This window comes from Oncorhynchus clarkii, chromosome 13 (genome assembly GCF_045791955.1).
Source record: "Oncorhynchus clarkii lewisi isolate Uvic-CL-2024 chromosome 13, UVic_Ocla_1.0, whole genome shotgun sequence".
In the NCBI taxonomy this organism is placed as follows: Eukaryota; Metazoa; Chordata; class Actinopteri; order Salmoniformes; family Salmonidae; genus Oncorhynchus; species Oncorhynchus clarkii.
In genome coordinates, this window is record NC_092159.1 from 59,898,301 (window position 1) to 59,921,114 (window position 22,814).

The 22,814-nt window shown below is 44.4% G+C and overlaps 1 protein-coding gene and 1 pseudogene across 1 annotated transcript; one reads left to right on the plus strand and one right to left on the minus strand.

The window, feature by feature from the left end:
- The first annotated feature begins 311 nt into the window (after positions 1-311).
- Positions 312-15,143, plus strand: LOC139365183 (cytohesin-3-like). The gene is made up of 7 exons (XM_071102637.1): positions 312-420; positions 1,208-1,356; positions 3,285-3,396; positions 9,181-9,257; positions 9,589-9,660; positions 10,057-10,211; positions 12,021-15,143. The coding sequence occupies exons 1-7, from the start codon at positions 360-362 to the stop codon at positions 12,091-12,093; spliced, it is 699 nt and encodes a 232-aa protein (XP_070958738.1). The 5' UTR covers positions 312-359; the 3' UTR covers positions 12,094-15,143.
- Positions 15,144-17,849: 2,706 nt separating this feature from the next.
- Positions 17,850-21,961, minus strand: LOC139424091 (voltage-dependent calcium channel gamma-5 subunit-like; annotated as a pseudogene).
- Positions 21,962-22,814: the final 853 nt, after the last annotated feature.

Here is a 22,814-nt window from a genome sequence, read left to right on the forward strand (position 1 = left end):
GATGTCCTGCTGCTTTCAATACACTTTATAATGATGTCCTGCTGCTTTCAATACACTTTATAATGATGTCCTGCTGCTTTCAATACACTTTATAATGATGTCCTGCTTTCAATACACTTTATAATGATGTCCTGCTGCTTTCAATACACTTTATAATGATGTCCTGCTGCTTTCAATACACTTTATAATGATGTCCTGCTGCTTTCAATACACTTTTGGAGCCTCTGTTTTCTTTCTCATTTGTTTTTCCTGTGTTCTATCCTCTCTCTCTCGCTCTCTCTCTCTATCTTTCTCTCTGCTAGTGTAGACAGTTTCTGTGGAGTTTCAGACTGCCTGGTGAGGCTCAGAAGATCGATCGTATGATGGAGGCCTTCGCTTCGCGGTACTGCTCCTGCAACCCCGGTGTCTTCCAATCCACAGGTACACACACACACACACACACACACACACACACACACACACACACACACACACACACACACGATGGACAGACCCTGTCATAAAGAGCAGCGCCAGACCACCCCTGCCTTAGATCAATGCGTCAGTTTGTGAAAAAGGAAGTCTTGAATTGCTATAACGATTAAAAACCCAAATACCGGTACACTCACATTTCTAGAATCACTCACTATCAGTCGGTACTTGACTCTCTGTCCGATGACTTAATGCACTTTGTTGCTGACAGACTTGCGGTTCATTGTTGCTGTGTCATCACTACTTGCATGGCTCCTCTAATAAGGACTTTGATCACTGGTCAATAACAGAGGGTCATTAGTGACTAGTGAGGCACGCTCAGGCCACACGTTGTCTCTGTAGAGAAATGTATTGTCTAGGACGTATATGATATTGTGTCATGTCAGCTCTATGTTCTATCTGCAGTGTTGTGTCCCCTGTCCCAGTAACCAGTGGTGGGTTGATATGTGGTCTTGGCCTCATGAATATGGATGTGTTGCAGTGGTGACACGCTGACTTAGTTATAGCTGCTTCTGCTGCATCCCCCTGGGGACTGGTGCCCTGACACACACCAGGTTAAAACGGCCAGGGGTTATAGAACAGAGTGGGGTGGTGGGGGAAGTGGGTGGTAGAGTCATGATCGCAAAGTCATAGCGGCGCACACACACACACACACACACACACACACACACACACACACACACTCAACCCCCCCAAACACACACTTCACACCACCTATCCCTGCTGTCCTCCCCAGACACATGTTATGTCCTGTCCTTCGCCATCATCATGTTGAATACCAGCCTCCACAACCCCAACGTCAGAGACAAGCCCCCCGTAGAGAGATTCATCTCCATGAACAGAGGCATCAACGAGGGAGGAGACCTGCCAGAGGACCTACTCAGGGTGAGAGTGTGTGTTTGATGTGTGGAGTGGGGGGGTTGGATATGGTTGATGAGTGTGTGTTTGGTGTGTGGAGTGGGGGTTGGATATGGTTGATGAGTGTGTGTTTGGTGTGTGGAGTGGGGGTGGGGGGGGGGGTTGGATATGGTTGATAAGTGTGTGTTTGGTGTGTGGAGTGGGGGGGGTTGGATATGGTTGAGTGTGTGTTTGGTGTGTGGAGTGGGGGGGGTTGGATATGGTTGAGTGTGTGTTTGGTGTGTGGAGTGGGGGGGGTTGGATATGGTTGATGAGTGTGTGTTTGGTGTGTGGAGTGGGGGGGGGGTTGGATATGGTTGATGGATGTGTGGAGTGGGGGGGGGGTTGGATATGGTTGATGAGTGTGTGTTTGGTGTGTGGAGTGGGGGGGGGGGGTGGTTGGATATGGTTGATGAGTGTGTATTTGGTGTGTGGAGTGGTGTGTGGATATGGTTGATGAGTGTGTGTGTGGAGTGGGGGGGGGGGTTGGATATGGTTGATGAGTGTGTGTTTGGTGTGTGGAGTGGGGGGGGGGGGGGGGGGGGGGTTGGATATGGTTGAGTGTGTATTTGGTGTGTGGAGTGGGGGGGGGGGGGGGGGTTGGATATGGTTGATGAGTGTGTATTTGGTGTGTGGAGTGTGGGGGGGGGTTGGATATGGTTGATGAGTGTGTGTTTGGTGTGTGGAGTGGGGGGGGGGGGGTTGGAAATGGTTGATGAGTGTGTGTTTGGTGTGTGGAGTGGGGGGGGATTGGATATGGTTGATGAGTGTGTGTGTGGAGTGGGGGGGGGGGGGTTGGATATGGTTGATGAGTATGTGTTTGGTGTGTGGAGTGGGGGGGGGGGGGGGGGTTGGATATGGTTGATGAGTGTGTGTTTGGTGTGTGGAGTGGGGGGGGGGTTGGATATGGTTGATGAGTGTGTGTTTGGTGTGTGGAGTGGGGGGGGGGGGGGGTTGGATATGGTTGATGAGTGTGTGTTTGGTGTGTGGAGTGGGGGGGGGGGGGGGGGTTGGATATGGTTGATGAGTGTGTGTTTGTGTTTCTCCCACGTCACGTAGAAGCTTTACTCTCTTCTATCAAGGGTGATACTGTAGCAAAATGCTAGCTCATCTAATGTGCTGTTCTTTCAGGCCAGTAATGCTAATGATGAACATTATTATCTAACAAGCTCAGAGAGATAATCACACAGCCTTCAGCTCAACCACAGTTCAAAGGGCACACACATAACACTTCTTGCAGTTGGCTTGTTGTTCCTTTCTCTCCCAACAGTTCTCAAAGTTGTAACTCAGATTGTCAAAAGTGTCCCAAGTATTTAACACCCAGTTTCAGCCCCTATGAATGAGCACACCCTCCAACACTTTCCTTTTCTAACAAGTCCTTCATAGAATCTTGTTCTGTCATGTTTTATGCACTGTTGATTTAGTTATGGACTGGGATGGCTGTTAGAAGATGCAGGAAGTGGCTGTTCAAGTGGTAGGAGTTTAACACTAATGCTTTCACCGCCTTTCCCCCATCACCATCTCTCTCTCTCTCTCTCTCTCTGTCTCTCTCTCTCTCTCTCTCTATCACTCCCTCCTCATCTCTCTCTCCATCACTCCCTCCTCATCCTTCTCTCTATCACTCCCTCCTCATCCTTCTCTCTCTCCAATACCAATACTCCATCCTCATCCCTCTCTCTTTCCCCTCTCCATTGCTCCCTCCTCATCCCTCTCTCTTTCCTCTCTCCATTGATCCCTCCTCGTCCCTCTCTCTCTCCTTCTCTCTCTCCATCACTCCCTCCTCATCCCTCTCTCTCCTTCTCTCCATCACTCCCTCCTCATCCCTCTCTCTCCTTCTCTCCATCACTCCCTCCTCATCCCTCTCTCTCCTTCTCTCTCTCCATCACTCCCTCCTCATCCCTCTCTCTCCTCTCCAGAATCTCTATGAGAGCATTAAGAGTGAACCCTTTAAGATCCCAGAGGATGATGGGAACGACCTAACTCACACGTTCTTCAACCCAGACAGAGAGGGATGGCTGCTCAAACTGGGTTAGTAGAGATGAGAATGCAGTCCCTTACTAAGAATGCCTGCATCACACCCACCTCTCTGTTCCAATGGCTCCATTAGCATACTACTTACAATGAAGCAATGTATTGGAGATTCATTCTAAGTGCTATGCTATTGCTATGCATGGTTTTTGGTTCCTCTTACACCATTCTCTTGCTATGAACCAGTACAGTGTTTCACTGGCTGACCCGTGCAGCTAAGATCCAGATTCTGCTGTAGACTGTAATGTTGCAGTCTCTCAAGCAATGTGTTTTGCTGCATGACTCACGTCAAAAAGGTTCAGTGTTCAGAGTTCTCACACAGTGGGCTGTTATCTGTAGTGTTGTCTATTTTAAACCTCCAGATTCAAGGTTTTCAGGATGTTGAAGATTCAGGAATAAATATTTCACAATCTTTGGCCAGTTTAAAGGATATTCGAGCAGGATTTTATGTAAATGGTTGTATGTTAAAGTTGAAAGAATCACCATGGTAAATCACCATGATAAGGTGCATTTGAGGTCACAACTGTTAGTTACATAACACTGTAAGACCCAGAGACAGGTAGCAATGTCTCTCTACACACAGTCAAGCTGACCTGTTACCATGGTTGCAGCATTAATTGAGGGAGCGGTCATCATCAGCTCTCCCACAATGCAGTGATCACAAAATAACCGGGGGCTGTGGAACTGACGGGTGTCATAGCAACACTCAAAGACAATCATTTAATTTATTTATATTATACAGAGCTCTCGCCTTCCTAAATATAGTAGTGCAGTTTCCCACATTTGAACCTTCTTATCACATTTTTCTCTATTGTTTCTCTCCCATGTTTTTGTTTTATTTGTTTACATGGGTTTTTGATTGTCATCCCTTGTCTCCTCTTCCTCCTCACCAACATTATCTTGGTGTGATATCTTTAGAAATGTATTTGGGGTTTTCTGGTTTGTCGGCTGTAAGGTTGCATACACATTATTTTCTGTTGTGCTTATTCTCTCTGACCTCTCACCTCTCTGTCCCTAACCTCCATCCCTCCATCTCTCTTTTCATTCCCTTCTCCCATTACCTCCATCTCAACCCACTTTTCATTTCCTGTTTTTATTGCGTCCTCCAGTCCCTGACATGGAGTGTTTTGGACAGGTCCCTGTTTCAACAGCTGTTGTAACGCTGCCATCCAACTGCCTTATTATGACTTGTTAGGGTTAAAGGCCAACTCCGTGCATGTGGGCCAAGCCTTGTCACACACACACACACACTGGCTCAGACATGCTGCACATTCCACTGGCTCTATGTAACGTCTCTGCAGCCTCATCAAACCCAGTATATATGTTTGCAAATAGTCCCAGTGTGCCTTAAGACCTGTGAATGATTATATTATAGTGCTTTCTCTCCCCAGGCAGTTTACAACTGGACTTTTCTCTGCAATAATTCTAATTTGGCCCAGTACAAATAAACCCTGAAGGCTAAATGAATTAGTCTCTTTTAGAGAGGATCACTATGTACACTGTGGAAATTAAGAGAAAGGATTTTAAGCATTTTACCTCATGTAAATATGCCAGGCAAAACTCCCCAGAAAAGTCTATGAAAACAGCGTGTATATGATTAATGACTTTTTAGCATGGATTTATCGACTAAAAGACAGAAAGGAAATGAGAGATTCAATGAAATGAATAAGACCGAAGATGGTGCTAAAAACTCTCTGGTAGTACTTAGTGTGCTTTACAAACATGTGTTTTTCCATGGACACTACTGCCCTAAGGGATGGTCAGTGATGAGCCCTGTAGGAATGTTGGGACAAAGCTCTCCCACAAGAACGTTGTTAGGACAAATCCCACTCACACACACCCAGGAAACCACAGGATGCACAGTCAGCCTGCCACACCACATCCTATGACATGTCTCACCTGGAGGGCAAGAAAAACAACAAATGGAAAACAGGATCATTCCAGATATTCTCAGCTGTGGATTAATAACTATCAATTGTAGAAATATAATGGATAGAATGGAGGTGCAAAAGACAACCATCACTTTGAAAGGCTGGTCATGGCTCACATCAAAACCATTATCCCATCTCTGTGTCTGGAACCTGGACTTCCTGGCGGGCCGCCCCCAGGTGGTGAGGGTAGGTAGCAACACATCTGCCACGCTGATCCTCTACACAGGAGCCCCTCAGGGGTGCGTGCTCAGTCCCCTCCTGTACTCCCTGTTCACCCACGACTGCATGGCCAGGCACAACTCCAACACCATCATTAAGTTTGCAGATGACACAACAGTGGTAGGCCTGATTAATGACGAGACAGCCTTATAGGGAAGGAGATCAGAGATCTGGTCGTGTGGTGCCAGAATAACAACCTATCCCTCAACGTAACCAAGACTAAGGAGATGATTGTGGACTACAGGAAAAGGAGGCCAGAGCACGCCCCCATTCTCACCGACGGGGCTGTAATGGAGCAGGATGAGAGCTTCAAGTTCCTTGGTGTCCACATCACCAACAAACTAATATTGTCCAAGCACACCAAGACAGTCGTGAAGAGGGCACGACAAAGCCTATTCCCCCTCAGGAAACTAAAAAGATGTGGCATGGGTCCTCAGATGCTCAAAAGGTTTTACAGCTGCAACATCGAGAGCATGCTGACTGGTACGGCAATTGCTCTGCCTCCGACCGAAGGCACTACAGAGGGTAGTGCGTACGGCCCAGTACATCACTGGGGCTAAGCTGCCTGCCATCCAGGATCTTTACACCAGGTGGTGTCAAAGGAAGGCCCTAAAAATTGTCAAAGACCCCAGCCACCCCAGTCATAGACTGTTCTCTCTACTACCGCATGGCAAGCGGTACCGGAGTGCCAAGTCTAGGACAAAAAGGCTTCTCAACAGTTTTACCCCCAAGCCATGAGACTCCTGAACAGGTAATCAAATGGCTACCTGGACTATTTGCATTGTGTGCCCCCCCCCAACCCCTCTTTTACGCTGCTACTACTCTCTGTTTATCATATATGCATAGTCACTTTAACTATACGTTAATGTACATACTACTTCAATTGGCCCGACCAACCAGTGCCCCCACACACTAACTGGGCTATCTGCATTGTGTCCCGCCACCCACCACCTGCCAACCCCTCTTTTACGCTGCTACTACTCTCTGTTTATCATATATGCATAGTCACTTTAACCATATCTACATGTACATACTACCTCAATCAGCCTGACTAACCGGTGCCTGTACATAGCCTCGCTACTGTTATAGCCTCGCTACTGTTATAGCCTCGTTACAGTTATAGCCTCGCTACAGTTATAGCCTCGCTACTGTTATAGCCTCGCTACTGTTATAGCCTCGCTACTGTTATAGCCTCGTTACTGTTATAGCCTCGCTACTGTTATAGCCTCGCTACTGTTATAGCCTCGTTACTGTTATAGCCTCGCTACTGTTATAGCCTCGTTATCGTTTCTGTTATAGCCTCGCTACTGTTATAGCCTCGCTACTGGTTATAGCTTCGCTACTGTATATAGCCTCGCTACTGTATATAGCCTCGCTACTGTATATAGCCTCGCTACTGTATATAGCCTCGCTACTGTTATAGCCTCGCTACTGTTATAGCCTCGCTACTGTATATAGCCTCGCTACTGTATATAGCCTTGCTACTGTATATAGCCTCGCTACTGTATATAGCCTCGCTACTGTTATAGCCTCGCCACTGTATATAGCCTCGCTACTATATATAGCCTCGCTACTGTTATAGCCTCGCTACTGTATATAGCCTCGCTACTGTTATAGCCTCGCTACTGTTATAGCCTCGCCACTGTATATAGCCTCGCTACTATATATAGCCTCGCTACTGTTATAGCCTCGCTACTGTATATAGCCTCGCTACTGTATATAGCCTCGCTACTGTTATAGCCTCGCTACTGTTATAGCCTCGCTACTGTATATAGACTCGCTACTGTTATAGCCTTGCTACTTTTATAGCCTTGCTACTTTTATAGCCTTGCTACTGTTATAGCCTCGCTACTGTTATAGCCTCGCTACTGTATATAGACTCGCTACTGTTATAGCCTCGCTACTTTTATAGCCTTGCTACTGTTATAGCCTCGCTACTGTTATAGCCTCGCTACTGGTATAGCCTCGCTACTGTATATAGCCTCGCCACTGTATATAGCCTTGCTACTGTATATAGCCTCGCTACTGTTATAGCCTCGCTACTGTATATAGCCTCGCTACTGTTATAGCCTCGCTACTGTTATAGCCTCGCTACTGTTATAGCCTCGCTACTGTTATAGCCTCGCTACTGTTATAGCCTCGCTACTGTTATAGCCTCGCTACTGTATATAGCCTCGCTACTGTTATAGCCTCGCTACTGTTATAGCCTCGCTACTGTTGTAGCCTCGCTACTGTTATTTTTCACTGTCTTTTTACTGTTGTTTTTATTTCTTTACTTACCTATTGTTCACCTAATACTTTTTAAAAAGTGCACTGTTGGTTAGAGCCTGTAAGTGAGCATTTCACTGTAAGTTCTACACCTGTTGTATTTGGCACACGTGACAAATAAACTTTGATTTGATTTGTAACTCAAAAGTATAAAATTGGATCGGGGCTTACTTTTCTCTTTATATATCTGCCTATTTCTATGCTTTTTGTGTGGCATGTACAAGTTTACCCAACTAATACACAGAAAATCGGCGTAGCGCTGAAATGTGACTGTGTGGAAAGAAAAACATGCATTTGAAAGTCTTGAATGCCGCTCCACTCATAAACAGCTGTATTTAGTATCGTTTTATGTGAATACCACTGCCAGTGCTGAGGGCTAAGTGTGTGTGTGTGTGTGTGTGTGAGAGAGAGTAACACAGTATTGGTGTATGTATTGCTGTCTTCCAACAGTGAAGTCTTCTCAGCATCCCTGCCTTGCATCTCTGTGTGTTTCATTTCAGCTGAACGCTGCACTGTATTGGGCTGTAGTTGCCTGAGGGGGAACACTGTTAAAAACTATTTCAACTGTGTGTTGCCTCCCCTCTATACCCCTCAGCTTTGGTATACCCATGCTACAAAACTCTTTGCTTGGGGGTTTGGTGTGTGTGTGCATTTGTGCTTACAAATGCATTTGTGTGCGTGTGTGTTATTCCTCCAAGGGTGCTTTAGATGCCAAGTTAGGTTCATATCAAGTGTGGTGTGTACCTTCCTTCTTCTGGAGAGCCAATAGCATTTTATTCCGTTGCCTTTAAAAAATGAATGAGCAAAGTTAGCAATAATTCAGGAGTTGTGTGAGTGATCATTTAATCATTGAATATTCTCTATGCAGTAACTGGAAGACATGGTTTAACCAATCACGTTGCTGAACAAATCCTGTGATGGAATTGCATCACCTCTCAATCAGTGGTGCCAAGTACCAACAGCAGAGTTCATTGGCTTTGATCTTTCAGTGTCTTAGGTCCACAGGAGGAGGATGGGGTGTTTGAGAGGAAGTGTAAGGTCTCTCTCTCTCTCTTTCTCACTCATATTCTATTTCTCCTGTGCCATTGGTATACATGCTTTACGTACAGTATCTAGATTTTCTGCCATTGTTTGAGACAAATCTCTCAGCAACTTTATTTATTTATCTTGGCTGATTTATAACACTAGAGCTGTCATGTTATTGTGGTCAAGGCGGCCATTACTTTGCCTACTTTCCAGCTCTGGTCTTGTTGGAGTGCCTTCCTCCTGTTGTTCCTACTGTGAAGAGTATGGTGGAGGCTGTCAGTCTGTCACTAATTCCATTGTGTCATCACTTCCTGTTTCCCCTTCCTATTTCCTGTCTCAGGGGGAAGAGTGAAGACCTGGAAGAGAAGGTGGTTCATCCTGACAGACAACTGCCTGTACTACTTTGAGTACACAACAGTAAGTGTGTGTGTGTGCGAGCGCAGTATTGTAGGCAAGTACGCTGCCTGTGTTTGTACAGGCGTTTATATGTGGTAGTATAACTGGAAGCTTTTTATCAAAGCATTTGCCTCTCTATCCAGAGATCCAGCTGCTTTATCAGCAGTCTGTCCTCTACCCTTGTATTATCCTAGAGGATCATATCATTATCTCTCTGTCCTCCAGACTGTCTGCCTGCCAGACACTAACATCATTAGTTATATTAGAGAGAGCAGAGCAGAGGGGAATGAAGGTTGTTTTCCAGTCTATGAAACAATGTCACAGATCATGTCTTGTTCTCTCTCTCCTCCAGGATAAGGAGCCTCGTGGGATCATCCCCTTAGAGAACCTCAGTATCAGAGAGGTGGAGGAACCCAGGAAACCAGTGAGTGCTTCATGATACTGCATCACATCCCTTCTGAAACCTTATTATGTCACTATTATATTAGGTGGTACTGGTAGTCAACCTCATCCACAAGGTTCCACTCACCCAGTGGAGAAGCCCAACTCATGATATCACCAGGGGTCAAAAGTCAACATAGTCTTTCATATTTTTAGCCATGTATTTGACCTGGAACATGTAACCTAGTTGAGGATAGAGTCTCTAATTGTTGGGCAATACAACCACCCTTTCACCTCCACCCTGTTGGGATTATGCTACAATGCTAGTACCCACTCAACTCAACCATCTCCTCACCCATCAGAACTGATTGCTGGGGAAAGACACTAGGGTTTCCTAAAGTGTTGGACCACCCTTTCACCACTACCTTGCAACCCCCAGAACTGCTTCGAGCTCTACAACCCCAACCACAAGGGTTCGGTGATCAAGGCGTGTAAGACGGAGGCGGACGGCCGGGTCGTCGAGGGCAACCACACGGTGTACAGGATATCGGCGCCCACGACTGAGGAGAAAGAGGAGTGGATCAAGTCCATCAAGTAAGATTCCTGACCGCCACATTTACTATTTAGGCTGCAAGGCTAGTTAGCTTCCTGGAACTACCCACCACATTCACAATCTAGTCTACAATGCTAGTTAGCTTCCCTCCACTCCCCACCACATTTACTATTTAGGCTGCAATGCTAGTTAGCTTCCCTCCACTCCCCACCATATTTACTATGAAGGCTACAACGCTAGTTAGCTTCCCTCCACTCCCCACCACATGCACTATTTAGGCTACAGTGCTAGTTAGCTTCCCTCCACTCCATACCACATTTACTATTTAGGCTACAATACTAGTTAGGTTCCCTCCACTCCCCACCACATTTACTATTTAGGCTACAATGCTAGTTAGCTTCCCTCCACTCAACACCACATTTACTATTTAGGCTACAATGCTAGTTAGCTTCCCTCCACTCCCCACCACATTTACTATTTAGGCTACAATGCTAGTTAGCTTCCCTCCACTCCCCACCATATTCACAATCTAGGCTGCAATGCTAGTTCGCTTCCCAAAACCACTCCCCAACACATTCACTATCTAGGCTATAATGCTAGTTAGCTCCCCCAGGGGAAATACGGGAAGGATTAGTTATCGCTTAAAGCACCCCGGGGGATGGGGATCGAGCCCAGCTAGCCTGGCCAGGAAAGGAGGCTCAAAACTGGGCTAAAGCCCCAGCGCTTCCCCCCTGTTGCCACAGAGGCTAACCATTACCATGCAGTGTGTGTGTTATCTTCTCCAGAGGGAGTCAATAAGGATTTAGCCAAGATAAAAGGCTTTAATGTCAATCACATTTCCTCAGTAAAATAGGGATGGTCGTATAGTCACGCTCCTTATCCTCTTATCTTTAATCGCGATTTAGGACAGTCTTTAAACAAACAGTTAAGACTACTTTTAGGGGACCATCTGTGTGAGTTTGGAAAATTCTGAACTGGGCTATGAAGCTCTTATATAACTGTATGAAATACATGTTATGTAGGCTAACTCAATATATTTGCTATACTGTAGCTCCATTGTAATAAGTCAATATTTGGTATCACATTCATATCCATTTCAATGTGTCGCAATGTCTTTTCATGGATATACTTCATCCTATTACATTCTCTGTTGAATTTATTTCCAGAAAGAAAGGCGCCCCGGGGTTTCTTCTTTTGTTTTTCTGAAATTAGATTGCGGTAAATAACCAAAAGCTAAAAAAAAAAGGAGAGGAATTGTTGCCATAGCTCAGAGACATAGTCGTATATGGGGGACAATGTAAAGGGAGTAAGAGAGGGAGAATCCGCAGTGGGGGGTTGAGCCGGTTTTGGCTTTGTGCTGGTGCTAACAGGATTTTACACCCGTGAAACTGAAACTGCGCTCTGTGCCGGAGCCAGAATGGCTCTGTGACTCACTTCGCTTTGTACCGAGTGCCTTCTCTCCCAGAAAAAGAGAGCTGGAGTGTCGATAATTTAGAGCACTATTGTTTGCCCTGCACTCCAACCTATAAACTTGGAAAACTGCAGAGAGGAGAGAGTGATAGAATGAGAACACTTGGAAGGGTTCTAGAACAGGGAATCAGGGAACGACATTCCACAGAATCTCTGAAAGAGATGGAACCGTAGTGCTGAGGAAAATAAGAAAAAAGGGGGTGGGTAGGTTTTCTTCAGAAACTATGGAAACAAAACTAGGTCACCGAACAAACTTTTATTTTTTTCATCTAGTTAGTTAAGGCAGGGGTTAGTAGAAATGTGGCCGCATTTCCATATCAAAGATGCTCAAGTTTCCCCCTGGCGTATTATTATATATTTGTTTTGATTGGCTGTTCCAGGGCGAGCATCAGCAGGGATCCCTTCTATGATATGTTGGCCACCAGGAAAAGACGGATTGCCAACAAGAAGTGAGCAGGGACACCCCTCATCCCAGGACACCCCTCATCCCAGGACATCCCAAACTGGGACACCCCTAACCCCCTTTCCTCAGCACACCAATCCTCTTCCCCAGACAGACCTTACTCATGAAGTTAAACACCCCTTCCACACTCCCCCTCCCTCACCCCTCACCCTCACCCATCCATCCCTCCCTCCACTCCCACGGACAGACTCCACTCATGAAGTTCCCTCCCTACTATCCCTCTCCCCCTGGACCCCCAGAGCCCAACTTGTCACTAGAGAGATGATGGTCAACCAAAGATAGCCATCTGACCCTTCAGACCCTGATAGAACTCGCACCCGGTCTTGAAGACAACGAGGACAGTCTCCGGTCTTGAAGACAACCCCCGTCCCCATTCTGGACATTTCCCCAGCCCTGGCTGCAGTACCAGGGGCTGGAGTTACAGGGACATGACGTCCCAGGACTAAAGCAGAGGACCAACACAGGGAGACATCCCTCTATAGGACCAGTGTGGTTCAGCCACACTACAGATTACCGAGGGAAGCCAGTGGGATGTATTAACATGTATTAACACACATTCTCTCTCTCTCTCTCTGTCTCTCTCATCTCTTTACTCCCCCACACATCTCTTTACTCCCCCTCCTGTGTTCCCCACATTCGTTCTGATTACGTCCATGTGTTTCTAGCAGGGGTTGGAGCAGAAATTATTTCCCAATCGTTCCATTCCGAGCAGAAACCCTATTTTTTTTCATTCCGTTCCAGTGTTTCGACCAGAAAATAAAGTTCTGAACCAGTTCCAACCATCAAAAAGTAACAGCTTATATAGATCCTTTTCATAAAATGTTTAACCTGTGAAATCAACATGCATTTAGAAAATTTTTACTCCAACAATTTTTGTACTCCACCAATTAGTGCCGATAGAGCAGCTTGCTATGGAACGGGTTAGATTGTTGTTTACATTTTTATTTAGTCACATAAGTGCAGGTGTGAGATGCGACTGAAATTTAATGGGTGGAGCAAGAGTGTGAGAGAGAGAGAGAGGGGTGGACATGGAGGGGGCTTGGCTTGAAGCTCTAAACATCATAACAGGTCTTGAATTAGAATGAGTGTAGGGTATTACTAGCCTTATACAACGAATTACAGAATATTATATACTAGAATTTTATATTTATTTATTTTTGGAACTCAAAAGTACATTGGTTCTCAAGATTTTAAAATAACAGTTATGTTCCGGAACACTAGGGATCACTTTTGTACACGGTTCTGTTTCTGTTCCTCAAAACATGTATTTATTTTTCTGTTCTGTTCCCTGAACTGGTTCCAACCCCTGCTTTCTAGGTGTCTTCTGCATTTGGGCGACTTGAAAAGCAAAACTGCAATTTTTCACATACACATGCATGTATGTCTGTTTATAGATATACCATAAAGTGCATTTAGAAGTGGGTGTGCTAACTTGTGTGTGTATCTACACAGTATATATGCATGTATGTATGTAAACACAGTAGTGCGTAAGCCAAGAGCAGACATTTAACACAACGACTGTCTCTGACATCCATTATACAGAAAGGTTTGTGTGTGATCATTTATGAAGATGGTAGAAAAACAGAGTTCCTCTTGTGAGTGTTCAGGTGGATGGAAAGACATGGCAGAAAGAGGAGAGTGAGAGATGGAGTGAGTGTATCAGAGAGGGAGGGAAGGAGAGAAAGTTCCAGGGCTGCAGTAACCGTACATGAACATGTGACCTGACCAGGAACAAATCTGGGCCTTACACTCCTGGCCCTAAACATAAACCATGTAATCATCCCACTATGGTGCTCAACTCTTTTTCCCAGGTGCCATTGCAGCAGTTCTGCTGCAACCTCAGAATACAACGCTAGGTTAGTGCTGAAATTAGGAAGACAAAACCTAGAAAAACTACAACATTACAGTCTTGAGTCAGCTGGACTGATTCCAAACATTGTGCGGACCACAGAATATTAAAATGTGCATACTTTTAACTTTGGTTGTGAATTATAGGGGTGGTTACATAGACCTATATTTCGCCTACGATTGGATTTACTCCATTTTCAATGGTGTGTCTGCAATGCAATTGAACGTCCTTTGAAAATGTGTTGTAGTCTAAGAGAATGCTTGAATATGGGTTTGTGAAACAGCCCAATAGGGTACCAGTCATTTTAAGCTTTTCTTTCAGTGTCTCGAGGTCCAACAGCGCCAGTGAGGGGCGATGCATTGATGTGACCCATATGCTTTTCATTTGTAACCGAAGATCCTTGCTTGCTTTTTGTGTTCCCCTTACAAAATATAATCTATTATCTTGTTTGTATTTATTTTCTTTGTCAAATGGTTCCATTCTGTCCGTAAGCGTTAACTAAAGACTTAAGTTATGTATATGTAAATAATGTAGAGGTTTTATGGGTCTCCTTTTTGTTGTTGTATGAATACTCTGAAACATGTTACACCTACTGGCTGTACTTTGCATCAGGTCAGTTTGAGGTCTTCTGTACACAAGTCAAAAACATGATCATAAACAAATACTATATACCGTGATGTCAGGAAAAGTCCATTTCCAGCAGGAATGAGGATGATAATGATGGCGATGAGGGTGATGATGTGGATGAATAGGATATGGGTGGTAGTAATACTGATGATGGTGATGATGATAAGACAGATGTTGAGGATGAATAGGATATGGGTGGTAGTAATATTGATGGTGGTGATGATGATAAGGCAGATGTTGAGGATGAATAGGATATGGGTGGCAGTAATATTGATGATGATGGTGATGATGATAAGGCAGATGTTGAGGATGACTAGGATATGGGTGGCAGTAATATTGATGATGATGAAAATGATGATGTCCGAACTATAATGCTGACTGATGAAGTTGAATCCAGTAGTTTTTCTATGTGTTTGTAAGATATGACCCCTGATCTCAGGGCAGAATATTACCTACTACTGCCCCTTGTGTGGGGCTATAGCTAAATGAACTTTTATATCTCTGTAAAAGCTATTGGTCACATTGTACATGACGTGGAAAGCTACATAAAGTATACAAAGACTACATCCGTTGTACGACGCATTGATTTATTATTTATTGAGCTTGACCTACATATTTGCATATGCAATTAATCATCCAGTTTATCAGTAGATAATATGCTGAAATTTATATTTTATTAAACTTAGTAGGTCATGGATCAAAGGTTATTAAGTTCTTAATTTATGTTAATCATCTAAGTACCAACTGTCATGGGTTGTAATTATTTAAATAGACTCTAGATACAATATTTGCCTGTTTTTCATATGGTGGAAAAGCAGTAGAAAAGAAAATGTAACTGGAAAAAAAACATGTCCTGAACAGTAACCAACCAACCAACTGACGTCCAGCCCATGTCTATAAACATTCTTATGAGTGTAGAGACAGATGGCCAATATGGAGTGGTGGGAAAAGACTACAGAGCGAGAAACCCTTTACTGATGGTTAAGGTCTATGAGAAACCCTTTACTGATGGTTAAAGTCTATGAGAAACCCTTTACTGATGGTTAAAGTCTATGAGAAACCCTTTACTGATGGTTAAAGTCTATGAGAAACCCTTTACTGATGGTTAAGGTATATGTGAAACCCTTTACTGATGGTTAAAGTCTATGTGAAACCCTTTACTGATGGTTAAAGTCTATGAGAAACCCTTTACTGATGGTTAAGGTCTGAGAAACCCTTTACTGATGGTTAAAGTCTATGAGAAACCCTTTACTGATGGTTAAGGTATATGTGAAACCCTTTACTGATGGTTAAAGTCTATGTGAAACCCTTTACTGATGGTTAAAGTCTATGAGAAACCCTTTACTGATGGTTAAAGTCTATGAGAAACCCTTTACTGATGGTTAAAGTCTATGAGAAACCCTTTACTGATGGTTAAAGTCTATGAGAAACCCTTTACTGATGGTTAAAGTCTATGAGAAACCCTTTACTGATGGTTAAAGTCTATGAGAAACCCTTTACTGATGGTTAAGGTCTATGAGAAACCCTTTACTGATGGTTAAAGTCTATGAGAAACCCTTTACTGATGGTTAAGGTCTATGTGAAACCCTTTACTGATGGTTAAGGTCTATGTGAAACCCTTTACTGATGGTTAAGGTCTATGTGAAACCCTTTACTGATGGTTAAAGTCTATGAGAAACCCTTTACTGATGGTTAAAATCTATGTGAAACCCTTTACTGATGGTTAAGGTCTATGAGAAACCCTTTACTGATGGTTAAAGTCTATGTGAAACCCTTTACTGATGGTTAAAGTCTATGAGAAACCCTTTACTGATGGTTAGTCTATGAGAAACCCTTTACTGATGGTTAAGGTATATGAGAAACCCTTTACTGATGGTTAAGGTATATGTGAAACTCTTTACTGATGGTTAAGGTCTATGAGAAACCCCTTCATTGATCAGCAAACAGACATAGATCAGGTCAGAGTAATATGAGTTCCTCCCTTAATTGGCCAATAAATAGATAGTGTCTAGTAGATAAGGTGTGAAAATAAATCATTTGAAAGAGGGGGACCGAGTTCTTAGGTAACATAGTGGGCAGATGGGTGTTTAAGTCCTGATTCTATACACTTCTGACCTGAAGGGATTTCTGTCTGCTTTATAGTGTGATGCAACACTGACTCCCAGTGTATTGATGTGGCATTACAATACATGGAAGCCAAATTGAACTCCAATCCATTAACCGGTGTTATGATACCGATGGTTTGTTGAGACTGATGGTTTATAAGGTTGTGGCTACCATTACAGCGCCATCTAGTTGTCACGTTGGGGATAGCAGTTGTTGACAACTAGCATTTTAGCTAAGCCCTAACCCTTTCCTACCCTTCATTAATTCTCCTATCCTGCTGTGTTAGTTCTCAAACCATCAATATCTTGAAACTGGAGTTAATGAATGAAATTGCATTCCATCCACAGGCAATGTCATTAAAAAGATTTCACAAAGTCTATTTATTTCCCACATTTAGATATTCTCCAGATATTGTACAGTTTGTATGTAACAGTTGCTATGCCGACGGCATGAAGCTGACACTCAGAATGAATCATTTTAAGCAGCGACTACACATTTGACAATGGTTCGCTATATTCATACAATGTACAACAGTTATCCATATGCATGTATAAACAATCTTTCTAAGAGTGAATACCAATTACTTTTCAAATAATTCATTTTTACATGATACATAAACAAAGCATTGTCTGGGAGGAGATTCCATAACATGAAAACGTCATGTTCGCAGATCCGTGAGCCAGCAGGGACACATCAAAAAACTCCAACATGAAGCAAACTACACAATTTAACATATCACACATACACGTTTAAAGGTGCAATCTGCAGTTGTTTCATCCATTTTTGGACCTTTTAAGAATATGATGTTCTAATATTACAAATGCCTCATGTGCTTAGTTCAACTGTCATAACAATCGGAAACCAAAATAAAAGCTTGTTTCACTCCAGTGTTTGTAAACAAACACTATATACCTTCAAAACATGGTAACAATAATTTAGATATCATGGATGGCCAGTCCTTGCATCCATAGCTCTGTCTATGAATTTGAGAGTGGTTACATTTCTCTAGCCCCATTCCTCAGCTTTTTACTGAAAAGGGTTCACTTTGTTATTGTTTCAACTGCTGATTGCAGCTTTAATATAGTGACATGTATTGTTCCCGTTCAAACATTTGTGTAAATGTTAGTTTGGTCCTCGTCAAGTTAACTAATCAGTGGCAGTAAGTATCCAGATACAATAGATAATACGTGAGAAGTGAATACTCCTGAAAAAACTCTGCACTTTGCTGCCATCTGTAGGTAAGATGTGGCACAGCGGCATCAACTGTTGCCTCAGCAGCAATCATTGACGTTTTCAAACAAGGTCCAGGGCACAGCATCACAATGGGAACGAACAACAAGAAAATAAAGAGACAGAGGCTTCCCTGTATATCTATTGGGACTGATCTCCCAGTAAACAGGCGGGAGGTTCTATCCACACCCAGCAACTTCCCAGCAACCCTCCACAGACTCCAGATAACTTAAAAAAGAAAGCTGATCTTAGATCAGTATCGAAAAGCAACATCACCTATGACTTCTCACCCTTGACCTTGGCGACCTGCCCTGACCTGATATGACCCCTTCAGCAGGGTGAGGAGGAGACCTGGTCGTAGTCGGGGCACTTGAGCAGGGCCGGGTAGCTGGTGCTCATCTGGAGTGAGGTTTCGCTGGAGATGTCCGAGGGGCTGCGTCCACGTGCCCAGGTCTCCGGGTGCAGGAACTGACCGGAGTGGTCAGAGCAGTTACTGAGGCGTGGCCGGTAGAAGCCGGGGTGGTGGCGCTGGTACATTTCCTCGGCTGTGTAGCGCTTCATGAACAGGTAGACGGACATGACGCCCGCACTCTGGGGGAGAGAGAGAGAGAGAGAGCGAGAGAGAGACGGACAGAAAGAGAGAGAGAGACGGACAGACGGACCGAAAGAGGGACAGAAAGAGAGACAGACGGACAGACAGACAGACGATAAAGGTTAGAGGACACTGCACTCTGTAGTATAGAGAGCCAGAAGACCCAGAAGAGAGGGTACCACACCAGCAGACGATAGGTAAACTAGTGATCAGAGCGTTGGGCCGTAACCGTAAGGTTGCTGGTTCGAATACCCGAGCCTACAAGGTGAAATGCAAGGCACTTGACTCTAATTTGCTCCAGGGGTGCTCTACTACTATGGCTGTAGTATTTCAGCTCACCTATCCAGTGTGTGACAATAAAAAAAAAGCATGTTCTTTGGTAGTGAACTATCATACAATGTAGATTTATTCTACAACAAATCTACCTCAGTGAGTGCATGTTCTTTTTTTCTCGTCTTATTCAACTGTCACCATGGACCTGCAACAAAGATAGCTCAGATGTGCGAGTGCCTTTTGGATTTTGAAGTACCTCAGTGAGCAGAAAGGAGATGGCAGCGAAGGCGAAGGACCAGCCGTACCGGTAGCTGAAGTAGGACTCACTGCTCTTAGTCCTGTTCAACATCTCGTCATTAATACTGGATATATACAACACGAGACCTACCACCAGAGCCAGACCTGACAGAAAGAGAGGGAAGAGGAGGGGGAGATAACAGAAGGAGAGAGAGAGAGGGGGGAAGACAAACGAGAGATTAAACAAACCTTCAAAGCCTGAACATCAGTCAGAGAAAGAAACAGACAGACAGAGAAGACAGATAGTGATTGTGTTAAAGCGAGATAGACACCGTCACATTCTGTAGCTGAAGCAGAGACCGCAGAAAACGAGGAAGAGGAGAAGTAGGGAAGAAGAGGAGAAAGAAAAGGAGGTGAGGAGGAAGAGAGGGAAGATTAGAAGAGTACCTGAAAGGATAAAGAAGATTCCGGAGACAAAGGCCAGGATGGTGCGATGAGGTCGGACGTGTCCGATGTTGTTTAGCACAAAGCCGATGAACATGAAGAACAGACTGACCAGAGGAAACGGAGTGGCTGAACGAATCATCTCTGAGAGAGAGAGAGACAGAGAGAGAGAGAGAGAGACAGAGAGAGAGAGAGAGACAGAGAGAGAGAGAGAGAGAGAGAGAGAGAGAGAGAAAAACAGCAACATAGAGAAAGACATAACTATACAGAAACAGAATTTAACAGACACATATAGCTATGCTCATCTACAAACTCTTATACTCTACTTTCATCTCAAACTCTGAACATAGAAGGTCCAAACAATCTTCCTGTCTAGCAGAGACCTTTCAACAGGCATCAACCAAAACCTAATGAGGCTGGGACTTTAGAGAAAGTCAAACTCCCCTCAGTGTGACTCCTCAGAGTTATTACCTAATAAGTATTCTGAAGCAGAGAGGAGTCAGCAGGGTGGAGACCCAGAGACGCTGGGAGTTCTGATGACTCATTTTATTCTGTATGGGCAGACTGGGCTCGGGGCAATTGGAAAGAGACTTGAATAGTAAAGAGGTAGTCATTCAGACACGCTAGGAGGAGGAAAACAAATTTCAATAAAACTGCATTGTATTATTACGTTTAAGCATTAGAGCTTTAATTGGTGATGTGAAAGTTTAATTACTGATGATAAAGAAGCACCATTTTACACGTATCTTGCCACCCAAGAGGCAATATATTATCTCTCGCATTCAGTCTGTTCTTCCATTTCTTCACTTTAGAACGCTGGTTACAAGCCAGACTGATATTATCATTACCACTCCATTCATCGACAGGAACTCAGAAAACATCAGTAATAGTTCTTCCAATGCACATACAGCTTCTTAATTGTACAGTGCACTGCTCCCTCTCACAGCTTCAGCTATTCAGGCAGAAAGACTGTTCAGCTAAGTAACCAGAAGAGGGTGCCATATGTTGATACATTGTGTCACTTGTCCTTATTTGTCCTGAATGCATTGGCAGTATTCCAACCACCCACTCACTCTGACCACAAAGAGTGCTTCATCTACTCACACACAGACAGGGTCTATTCAACCAAACACTGTACATCGAGAAGAGAGGGAGTGACCCTTTAGAGCAGATGGCCTAAAAGTTTATATTTATTATTATTGTTTCTCAAGCATATTGTTCAATTATGTATACAATGCCTTGGCAACAGAGGCAACCACACAATAAAGATTGAGAGAGTGAGCGAGAGAGAGACAGGAAAATTAGAGTAATATAACTTACTAAGTACACTGACTGTGGACTCAGAGGTCAGCTGTAAGTTCATGGGCATGATGTACTCGATGGTGAAACAGCGACCTGCCTCTTCACCTGGAAGAGAAGAAGAGAGGGATTATAGAGAGCCTATACAGAGGTTGCAGAGGTTATGATTTAACCTTTATTTTGACAGGGAGACATGAAGACAGAAAGACATGCTGAGACTTTCCATAGAGGGGTCATAAACTGTAGGCCGAACCGTTCAGACGCAACAGACGATTTTGTGAGAAGACCGATTTCCGGGTCTGACAAACACCGCTCTAGCTCTGTCACCTTTCATCGCTAATGTCTTCTGGTCTGACAAACACCGCTCTAGCTCTGTCACCTTTCATCACTAATGTCTTCTGGTCTGACAAACACCGCTCTAGCTCTGTCACCTTTCATCGCTAATGTCTTCTGGTCTGACAAACACCGCTCTAGCTCTGTCACCTTTCATCGCTAATGTCTTCTGGTCTGACAAACACCGCGCTAGCTCCGTCACCTTTCATCGCTAATGTCTTCTGGTCTGACAAACACCGCTCTAGCTCTGTCACCTTTCATCGCTAATGTCTTCTGGTCTGACAAACATCGCTCTAGCTCTGTCACCTTTCATCGCTAATGCGGAAATGCAACATTCTCCCTCTCATTCCCCAAAAACAACCAGACAGTGAGAAAGAAGATCTAGATCCTAAAAATGTTCTTTGGCTGTCCCCATAAGAGAACCCTTTGAGAAACCATTTTTGGTTCCAGGTAAAATCCCTTTGAGTTCCATGTAAATCCCTTTCCACAGAGGGTTCTACATGGAACCCAAAATAGTTCTATCTGGAACCATAAAGGGTTCTACCTGGAACCAAAAGGGGCTCTCCTATGGGGACACCCAAATAACACTTTTGTAACCCTTTTTTCTAAGAGTGTACAGCTAGAATTCGTCTCAATTGGTCTGATCCAGGATCAGCTGGAGATGGTAGTGACCTGCCAGGAAGCAGACTCTCCAGAGTCCAGAGTGCAGGGAGGTCCTGATGTCAGTGGTCTGGTTCAGGGGCAGGATGATCCCCTCCTCCAGGTACAGCCAGTAGTCTGTAGAGACCGCAACTCCCAGAAGCCCCAGCCCGCTGACCGCAAACACGCTGCTCAGCAATGCCAGAGCCTTCCTGCCGCACCCGCTCATCACGGTAGGATCCGAGGTGGTCCGCACCAGTAGGGGGCACTGAGTCAGAGGTGAGAGGTCAGATCTGTGGGGAGAAGTAGGGGGTTGTTACAGTTAATGGGGTGACACGGGTGTAGTTGGTGACACAAGCAGAGCGACCTACTGGTAGTGAACACACTTAGGGTGCAAAGGACCAGGCACACACACAATTGACTGGCATGCTCTTCTGTACGATTGATAGAGGATGTATAATGGGATAATGCTGCTAGATCTCTCAGACAGAGATATATGTCATACTGCCCTGTACTTCCCTGAGAGAGAGAGAGAGAGAGAGACAGAGGGAGAGAGAGAGAGGGAGGGAGAAGGAGAGAGAGAGAGCGAGAGAGAGAGAGGTACTTGCGACTAGCAGCATGACACAGCCACCCGACCCTGTGCTGATGTTCTAATACTACCCTTTCAGTTCTCTCTCTCTGCTCTGTGGCTGTGAGGACATGTGGATGAATCTATAGGCCAATTAATGATAAAGCATGAGGAGCAACACCTTACAGCCACACAAGAAAGAAACCGTGGGAGTATGCATGGCTGGGTGCTATGAGGTGTTTGAAAATACGTTTCAAAGGTAGACTGAAAATGTTTCTCAGTGAATAGACTTAATGTCCTGATTTAAAACACAGCTGTTGGCTCATTGTGGTGAATTCCCCTGGACTTAAGAGGGTATATAAATGACTGTGTGGGCGGTGCGGGCGTGCTGGCAGGCGTTAAGAGTGTTGGAGGAACATCAAGCCCTGAAGGAGGACATGCTTACATGATTGGTGTGTGTTTGAGTGTGAGTGTGAGTGTGAGAGAGAGAGAAAGAAAGAAAGAAAGAAAGAAA

Excerpts from the sequence above, each read along its gene's own strand:
- LOC139365183 (XM_071102637.1), top strand. The coding sequence starts at position 360 with ATGATGGAGGCCTTCGCTTCGCGGTACTGCTCCTGCAACCCCGGTGTC. Across the intron at positions 1,357-3,284 it reads TGCCAGAGGACCTACTCAGG|AATCTCTATGAGAGCATTAA; the intron begins GTGAGAGTGTGT and ends TCTCCTCTCCAG. Across the intron at positions 10,212-12,020 it reads GAGTGGATCAAGTCCATCAA|GGCGAGCATCAGCAGGGATC; the intron begins GTAAGATTCCTG and ends TGGCTGTTCCAG.